Source organism: Nansenia antarctica (assembly GCF_963989245.1).
Source record: "Nansenia antarctica genome assembly, chromosome: 2".
NCBI lineage: Eukaryota > Metazoa > Chordata > Actinopteri > Argentiniformes > Microstomatidae > Nansenia > Nansenia antarctica.
The window spans coordinates 26521200-26531199 of NC_137675.1; the positions used below are offsets into that span (position 1 = coordinate 26521200).

A 10000-nucleotide genomic window follows, 5' to 3' on the forward strand; every position below is an offset into this window, starting at 1 on the left:
CTTAACCTCGTAAGACGATTTATTTCACTTAAAGGTGCGTGTGTGTGATGTTATAGCTCGGATGTAATAAGATCTGTCCGTGAGATTATTGATAGGCTACGTAGGCTACATTATAACGCTAAATGATTATAATATAATGACGACAATCAAATGTTCTCGATATGTGCGTGTTTAATTCAAACAAACGTCGGACAGCCTATTGCATTTGGTTTCTAATTCACGTGGTCTTTCTCGTTTCCAGTGGTCTTCATTACCAGGCATCACAAAGTTGATTTCCTATCTCTTGTCTTCCAGGGTATAACGGCTGTGTGTTTTCAGCGCAAGGGACACCGAACGACAAGGAATACAATGTTGAGGGTTTGGGATACCGTGATGGTCACTGTCCTGACGGTGTCCGTTATGCTGGAGGGGGTACTGGGGGGCTACGGGATGAGCATGTTCGCCGCGCAGACCTCTCCCCCGGACCCTTGCTACGACGAGAACGGTAACCCGAGGAGATGCATCCCCGACTTCGTCAACTCCGCTTTCGGGAAGGAGGTGCGCGTGTCCAGCACCTGCGGCAAGACGGCCAGCCGGTACTGTGTGGTGACGGAGAAGGGCGACGAGAGGCATAGGAACTGTCACACCTGCGACGCCTCGGACCCCAAAAAGTATCACCCGCCGGCGTACTTGACCGATCTCAACAACCCCCACAACCTCACGTGCTGGCAATCGGAGAATTACGTGCAATACCCGCAGAATGTCACGTTGACACTGTCCCTGAGCAAGAAATTCGAGGTCACCTACGTGAGCCTGCAGTTTTGTTCGCCGCGTCCCGAGTCTATGGCCATCTTCAAGTCCATGGACTACGGCAAATCTTGGGTGCCTTTCCAATTTTATTCCACCCAGTGCAGGAAGATGTACACCAAACCCAGCAAGGCCACTATCACCAAGCAGAACGAGCAAGAGGCGATATGCACGGACTCTCACACGGAGATGCGCCCTCTGTCCGGCGGACTGATCGCCTTCAGCACCCTGGACGGCAGACCCTCGGCGCACGACTTCGACAACTCCCCGGTGCTCCAGGACTGGGTCACCGCCACCGACATCAAGGTGACGTTCAGCCGGTTGCACACTTTCGGTGACGAGAACGAGGACGATTCGGAGCTCGCCCGGGATTCGTATTTTTACGCGGTGTCCGACCTGCAAGTGGGCGGCCGGTGCAAGTGCAACGGCCACGCGTCGCGGTGCGTTAGAGACCGGGACGGGAACCTGGTGTGCGAGTGCAAACACAACACCGCGGGACCGGAGTGCGACAGGTGCAAGCCCTTCCACTATGACCGGCCGTGGCAGCGCGCGACAGCGAGAGAAGCGAACGAATGTGTCGGTAAGTCAACCTTATTATGGTGTTGTGTCATTGGCTAGTTTGCTCAGCGCATTATGCCTGGGACTATTGTGTTGTTCTCCAAAATCAACCAAATAGGCCGATTTCCTAGGAAATGTTGCTGCTGCATCAAATCAGTAATATATATGATATATACTTATATATATAATATATAGCCCTATATATAATTGGGATTGATTAGGCTGTAATTGTATTATGGTAGTAACGTGCGCATTTGTCCGTTTTGTTGAAAGTGAAACTCACGTGCGTTCCTCTGCAAAAACATATATTTTGTTAGGCTATTTCTTGAATTTGGCATTATAAAACAGCATATATATAACGCACAAGGTAGACTATACAAACAGTTACGCAACTGCTTTGGGACATAGTGTAAATGTAGCTTCCTCATAGAATAATTAATTATCATGAAATAGCCTAATAATCACAATACTATTGATAACAATAATAGGCCTGTTATTATTATTGTTATTATTATTAGTGTTGTTATTATTAGGCGATTCTTATTCTTATTCTTATAGGCTATATTTATCAGGCTTTTATCCATGCATAGGCTACTATCAGCGGCAACACATTCCAACCATGAATGCTTTCGTTATGACACTAATTTTATTTGGAAATCGATCAAAAACAAGTCTGCATCCGCTCGTAAAAGGCGTCTCAAATATATAATGTATTAACCAAACCACAACTAAGCCCGTGTGGCTCAGCCTACTTAGCCCTAGCGAACGTCCGCGCACATAAAATAGTGTTCAAGTCACATGCAATTTGAAAACCATAAGCCCATTACACCATCGTAGCTCAAATAGAGGTTTTGGAGGAACCACCCACTTCAAAAGCACCGCCACATCTCAATGTCTAATCATTCACTGCGTCGAAATGTTTCTCATGGGCAGGCTGTATGTACAGTCCCAACTTTATCACCGCAATAAAGCGATGCACTTTAATTTATTGGAAAAGCCTTAAAAACGAGCCCACCGCGGTCGTAATTGGACGCAGACGTCTTTCCCCACATACACAGGCCTAATTATTTTTCTATATCAAAGTTAATTACAGGCAACATTTTGTCGAAAGATTTATTTCAAAATAATATTATTTTAATTGTTATATCCGTTGTCTGGTTATATGGCTGTGTTTTACTGTTTTTGAAAACATGTACATCTGAATTAGACCTAGGCCTACATGTTTTATATTTCATTTTATTTCCACCGTTCAGTCTGGTTTAAAATTGCTGTTTAAAATTATGATTATATTATGATTATGATTATGATTATTGTTGTTATTGTTATTATTATTATTACTATTATAATAATAAGTTCGTATTATAATTAGGCCTTTTAAGATGTTCGTTGGTGGTAGACCTATTGTCTTCACTGGAGAAAAAAAAACGGCGAGCAACATTCATATCAGCATATCTTCAACGAAAACAGGTCAATTTAGCGTTCCTGATAGAGCTCTGTATACTTTCCTGTCTGCCCTCATGACGGCAAATAAAAGGCAATAAAGCAAGCTATCACATCGGACATAAATGCGGGCACTTTTGGCTGTGTGGTTTCATTCAGAATACAGTTTCCAACAGCGGGGACACATCAGCTGCTGAGCAGATAGGGCCGGTGGCCGCGCAGGATCAAAGAAACAGTAGTTGGCTTTTATGATAGTCAGACACGTTTATGTTCTATAGCGGCAGGTGCTCTAAAGATAAGATTTATTCAGCTTAGATCAGGAGGGAGGGAGGGGCCCGGAGTTGTGTAGGTGAGAATATGAAAGAGCTGCTGGTTTAGATAAGGCAGAAATCAATTATTGCAAAATGTTGTGGCCTGTCAACCTCACTGCTGAGCCCATGTGTGGGTTGACTGAACTCAACATGCCGAGATTGTCTCATAACGATTGTGGTTATGATTATAGGCTTTAGGGGGGATTTTCTTTTCTTCTTTTCAACCTGTATTGTAAGCCATAATTGCCCTCTACATGGTTTCAAGGTTAATGCGGGAGGGTGGAGGGTTTAGCTGGAGGGTTTAGGGTTGGAGGCTGGAGGGTTTAGCTCTCTACAGAAGGTATGATACCAAAGAGCAACCCGGGCAGTAGTTATAAAAATGTGCAGGCATCCCTAGCAGTTCATTCTGTCTACCAGAGGTCCATGTGGCGTGGATTGAATGCGTTGAAAATAATATTTTACAACAAACAACAGCAACTGCATACAACGTATCTGCGTCACTATGAGGAGGAAGAGTTGGATAATGTCGACGACGATGATAACAGCGGGCCTGTACACAACGTCCCACTGTAACCCACTTTAGATGTGTTCGATTTACATTTACATATTTACATTTTTGGCATTTAGCAGACGCCTTATTCCAAAGCGACTTACAATCAATACTTTTGACTTAGTAAGTGAATCATCTATCCACCAGTCATAGCAGGAAAAGGTCATCTAGGATAGGATCAGGCCTGGAGCCATTGGCAGTCATCGTGCTAGAAGAAGGAAGAATTAGGGTTAGGTTTTTAAATTATTATTATAATATGTTTTTTTATATGACACAGGAGAAACAGTACAGGAGGGTTAGTAGATGTCTCAGGAGAAACAGTACAGGGGGGGAGTAGGTGTCTCAGGAGACACAGAGCAGGGGGGTAGTAGATGTCTCAGGAGAAACAGTACAGGGGGGTAGTAGATGTCTCAGGAGAAACAGTACAGGAGGGTAGTAGATGTCTCAGGAGAAACAGTACAGGGGGGTAGTAGATGTCTCAGGAGAAACAGTACAGGGGGGTAATAGATGTCTCAGGAGAAACAGTACAGGGGGGTAGTAGATGTCTCAGGAGAAACAGTACAGGGGGGTAGTAGATGTCTCAGGAGAAACAGTACAGGAGGGTAGTAGATGTCTCAGGAGAAACAGTACAGGGGGGTAGTAGATGTCTCAGGAGAAACAGTACAGGAGGGTAGTAGATGTCTCAGGAGAAACAGTACAGGGGGGTAGTAGATGTCTCAGGAGAAACAGTACAGGGGGGTAGTAGATGTCTCAGGAGAAACAGTACAGGGGGGTAGTAGATGTCTCAGGAGAAACAGTACAGGAGGGTAGTAGATGTCTCAGGAGAAACAGTACAGGGGGGTAGTAGATGTCTCAGGAGAAACAGTACAGGGGGGTAGTAGATGTCTCAGGAGACACAGAGCAGGGGGGTAGTAGATGTCTCAGGAGAAACAGTACAGGGGGGTAGTAGATGTCTCAGGAGAAACAGTACAGGGGGGTAGTAGATGTCTCAGGAGAAACAGTACAGGGGGGTAGTAGATGTCTCAGGAGAAACAGTACAGGAGGGTAGTAGATGTCTCAGGAGAAACAGTACAGGGGGGTAGTAGATGTCTCAGGAGAAACAGTACAGGGGTGTAGTAGATGTCTCAGGAGAAACAGTACAGGAGGGTAGTAGATGTCTCAGGAGAAACAGTACAGGAGGGTAGTAGATGTCTCAGGAGGGACAGTACAGGGGGTAGTAGATGTCTCAGGAGAAACAGTACAGGGGGGTAGTAGATGTCTCAGGAAAAACAGTACAGGGGGGTAGTAGATGTCTCAGGAGAAACAGTACAGGGGGTAGTAGATGTCTCAGGAGAAACAGTACAGGGGGGTAGTAGATGTCTCAGGAGAAACAGTACAGGAGGGTAGTAGATGTCTCAGGAGAAACAGTACAGGGGGGTAGGAGATGTCTCAGGAGAAACAGTACAGGGGGGTAGTAGATGTCTCAGGAGAAACAGTACAGGGGGGTAGTAGATGTCTCAGGAGAAACAGTACAGGGGGGTAGTAGATGTCTCAGGAGAAACAGTACAGGGGGGTAGTAGGTGTCTCAGGAGAAACAGTACAGGGGGGTAGTAGATGTCTCAGGAGACACAGAGCAGGGGGGTAGTAGATGTCTCAGGAGAAACAGTACAGGAGGGTAGTAGATGTCTCAGGAGAAACAGTACAGGGGGGTAGTAGATGTCTCAGGAGAAACAGTACAGGAGGGTAGTAGATGTCTCAGGAGAAACAGTACAGGGGGGTAGTAGATGTCTCAGGAGAAACAGTACAGGGGTGTAGTAGATGTCTCAGGAGAAACAGTACAGGGGGGTAATAGATGTCTCAGGAGAAACAGTACAGGGGGGTAGTAGATGTCTCAGGAGAAACAGTACAGGGGGGTAGTAGATGTCTCAGGAGAAACAGTACAGGAGGGTAGTAGATGTCTCAGGAGAAACAGTACAGGGGGGTAGTAGATGTCTCAGGAGAAACAGTACAGGGGGGTAGTAGATGTCTCAGGAGAAACAGTACAGGGGGGTAGTAGATGTCTCAGGAGAAACAGTACAGGGGGGTAGTAGATGTCTCAGGAGAAACAGTACAGGGGGGTAGTAGATGTCTCAGGAGAAACAGTACAGGAGGGTAGTAGATGTCTCAGGAGAAACAGTACAGGGGGGTAGTAGATGTCTCAGGAGAAACAGTACAGGGGGGTAGTAGATGTCTCAGGAGAAACAGTACAGGGGTGTAGTAGATGTCTCAGGAGAAACAGTACAGGAGGGTAGTAGATGTCTCAGGAGAAACAGTACAGGAGGGTAGTAGATGTCTCAGGAGGGACAGTACAGGGGGTAGTAGATGTCTCAGGAGAAACAGTACAGGGGGGTAGTAGATGTCTCAGGAAAAACAGTACAGGGGGGTAGTAGATGTCTCAGGAGAAACAGTACAGGGGGGTAGTAGATGTCTCAGGAGAAACAGTACAGGGGGGTAGTAGATGTCTCAGGAGAAACAGTACAGGAGGGTAGTAGATGTCTCAGGAGAAACAGTACAGGGGGGTAGTAGATGTCTCAGGAGAAACAGTACAGGGGGGTAGTAGGTGTCTCAGGAGGGACAGTACAGGGGGTAGTAGATGTCTCAGGAGAAACAGTACAGGGGGGTAGTAGATGTCTCAGGAGAAACAGTATAGGGGGGTAGTAGGTGTCTCAGGAGAAACAGTATAGGGGGGTAGTAGGTGTCTCAGGAGAAACAGTATAGGGGGGTAGTAGGTGTCTCAGGAGACACAGAGCAGGGGGGTAGTAGGTGTCTCAGGAGAAACAGTACAGGGGGGGAAGTAGGTGTCTCAGGAGAAACAGTACAGGGGGGGAAGTAGGTGTCTCAGGAGACAGTGCAGGGAGGTAGTAGATGTCTCATGTCTCATGTCACAGTTAATTTCTACAACAGCAATTGCATACAGCATAGCTGACACGTCCTATACAGTAATTGAAAGGTGACAAAGAATAGGCCTTCTAGAATAGGATGTGAGACTCCATAATGTTCTCATCACTCAGACAGTCGGTCAGTGTGTCCGTGAGTGTGTGTGTGTGTGTGTGTGTGTGTGTGTGTGTGTGTGTGTGTGTGTGTGAGAGAGAGAGAGAGAGAGAGAGACTTGCAGTAACACGAACAGGCTCAACCTCCCCTCTCTGTCTCTACACACTACTACTACTACAGTATTTCCATTCCACAAGGTGCCAGGGAAAGTGGTCGCCGTGTTGTTTGACAGTCGTCCACGGCGTAATGTCGACTGTTTGGACACGTAGCAGGTGTTTAAAAGCTTTTCTGTTTGCTGCTTTTGTCCGTTTCCAGAGTCTCCCTCGGTGGCAGCACAGTAACAGTAGATCAACAGTGGAAATATCTACGCGGCGGTGCTTGCACTGTAGCCACCGGTTAGGAATACAATTTGGAGAAGGTCACACAAGTCGTGTAAATAAAACGGTGAAATGTAGCTATTAAGGTGGCTGGGGGGGGGGGGTTGACTGATCGAGTTTCATTCTCGAAATATCCCCGCTGACATATTACTCCGGGGCTCGAATTCACCGCTGTCAAAAAAAGGCGAAATTTCTGCCATTTTTAGCCACACGGAAATATGAGAACTAGAGAATGACAAATGAATGATGAACAAATCACAACATGACTGAATGAATGAAAGGATGAATGTCGGAGGGCTTGTGCGGAAGGAACTTGGAAGGAAAAGAAATTAATTCATTCATTCATCATTCATTCATTCATTCATCATTCATTAATTCATTCATTCATTCATTCATTCATTCGAAAGGAAGAAGGCTTTTCCTCCCGGGTCGCCCCCTGTCTCCCGTCCCGTCCAAGGCTGCTGGAGAAGCAAACAGGCCTGTTTAGACACAACTGCGCCGCAATAGGAATGAATTGTCCTGCGCCTCCCACCCCCACCGCCCCTGCTCCCACCCCCCACCCTCCTCCCCAGTATCCTTGACACTTTATTTTTACCGGATAAGCATGTCTGTGTGTGTGTATGTGTGTGTGTGTGTGTGTGTGTGTGTGTGTGTGTGTGTGTGTGTGCGTGTGTGTGTTGTGTGTGTGTGTGTGTGTGTGTGTGTGTGTTGTGTGTGTGTATCTGTGTCTTCCACACGGGCCAGAGGCACAAAAAGACCGTCACTCAGTACATCCATCATGCTGTCAGCGAGGCAAGGCCCTTCAGCAACACATACCCCGGGGCTGTTTTCTCTCTGGGTTCGCCCGCACCGTCAGACGAGCCGTCGAAATGAAAATGGGGGGGGGAGGCCGTTGGGGGGGAGGTGGCGTGGGGGGGCGGGGGGGTCACCTTCTCTCCCTATCTCTCAAACAGGCAGGAGGAGAAGTGTGTGTCATGCGTGAATCTCAAGTTGGAGGGACAGGTACACCACTCTACGCTTCAGTAGATCTGAGATGGTGGAGGGGTTTGGAGATGGTGAAATATTGAAATGTTTACGGCACAATCTGAGAGGAATTGCGAGATTCATACCCTGATGTGTTTCTCAGTCGTAACATGGAACTCTGTCTACAGTAGTGTAGAGTGGGTGAGCTTACTGGACGATATTGAGCTTTCTAAACTGAGTGGAACCATATTAAATGAGAAGGAAATGCTGTTTTATTATAACGTCACAGGTGACAATGAAGTACTCCTCAGGGCTAGCAGCATCCACCTTCATGATGCGTGAGAGCAGGTAATACGTGTGAAAAACAGGGCGCACTCCAGAGCAAGTAAAAACGTTTAGATAATTTTTATTTAATTATGAATACTAAATAAAACTAAATACCAGCTAGGCTAAGTTTAACTTATATGTAAAACTTCAGTATTAACTTACAGTAATAATACAAAAAAATATTTCCTAAAATATGATGTATGTATAAAGCAGGGCTATATAATATACAAGGATTTACAGTAAGCGTCTGACGACTGCAGTATAAATATCTATGCGTTGTGTAGGTCTAGGTTGTGGTATTTGTTATAAATAACGTGGCGAGACATGGACGCGTTCGATCTTACAAAACCAAACACGTTGAAGCACGGGGGGTTGCACACACACTCTCCTCCTGCACTCAGAGAAGTGCACTTTGCTGATTAGTCCTCCTGACGCTTAAAGGACCCTTATGCACTTCTGAGTGCACTTCCTGGTCGATCTGTGATATTGATTTGGAGCAGGGCCACGCGGGAGAGAATATTAATGTGATGAGAGATGGAGGGATGGAGAGATGGAGGGATGGAGAGACAGGGATGGGGGGGGGGGGTGAATAGTGGTTCAATACCAATTCAGGTGTAACCGTGGTTAAACCTCAAACCTCTTAACCACGGCTGAATGGACTGCCTAGCTAGCGCGTCTTTCGGTTATGGTCCGAGGGAGTCTAGCACTGTCAGTTATGGTTAGGAAGGATGCTCTCGTCTATTGCTTTCTGTAGCAAAGTCCCGCAAGTGTCTCAATTGAATCAGTGTGGGATTAAGTCCCTATCTTAAGAACTCACTGTCACAGAACTCGGAGTGGAACCGGAACGAGTCAAGGTGACACTGACACCGATTCAGCTATAATCATCTCACGATGAGAAAACAAGCCTGAAGAGAGAGAGAGTGAGAAGCGGGGGGGGGGGGGGGGGGGGGGGGAGAGAGAGAGAGAGAGAGACGCAGAGAGAAGATGAGAAAACAAGCCTGGAGAGAGAGAGAGAGAAGGGGGGGTGAGAGAGAGAGAGAGAGAGAGAGAGAGTGACAGATGCAGAGAGAGGAGAAAAGCTTGTATAGGTGAAGGTGCCTTTGGAGGAGAATCTTCCGGAGTAAATGAAAGGCAAGGTTTTTTTTTTTTTCTCACTGCATTTCCTTTGCCTGAGTAAGTATCGCCGTAGCTTAGCTCCAGGTTCCATATGGCTGAATGTATATTGGTAAAAAAAAAGTGTCTTGAATAATTCAAGGAGATTAGAGGGAATGTGAAATGAAGGGGCTGACACTGTAGCGCTGAGAGAAAGTAAAGAAAGTAAAGAAAGAGGGAGGGAGGGAGGGAGGGAGGGAGGGAAAATTAGAAAAAGGGAAGAGAGACAGAATGGGAAAGATGGAGAGAGAGAGAAAGAGAGAGAGAGAGAGAGATAACGAGAGAGAGTGTCTCTCTATGTGTGTGTGTGTGTGTGTGAGAGAGAGAAAGAGACAGAGAGAGAGAGTTTGTGTGTGTATGTGTGAGAGAGAAAGAGACAGAGAGAGAGAGTTTGTGTGTGTATGTGTGAGAGAGCGAGAGAGAGAGCGAGAGAGAGAGAGAGCGAGAGAGAGAGAGAGAGAGGGGGGGGGAAAGAAAGACAGAAGCAGGAGGATAAAGGGACAGGAGAGTGACATCTCCATAGCTTA

General features: G+C 46.5%; 1 protein-coding gene across 1 annotated transcript in view; it reads left to right on the forward strand.

The window, feature by feature from the left end:
- Positions 1–372: 372 nt before the first annotated feature.
- Positions 373–10000, forward strand: part of LOC308150025 (netrin-1-like) — a gene marked incomplete at both ends in the record, with an annotated part of 42071 nt that continues 32443 nt past the window's right edge. Inside the window, one exon of the mRNA XM_080522897.1 lies at positions 373–1366. Within this exon, the coding sequence (XP_080379023.1) occupies positions 373–1366 (994 nt within the window). The remainder of the gene's footprint in view (positions 1367–10000) is intronic.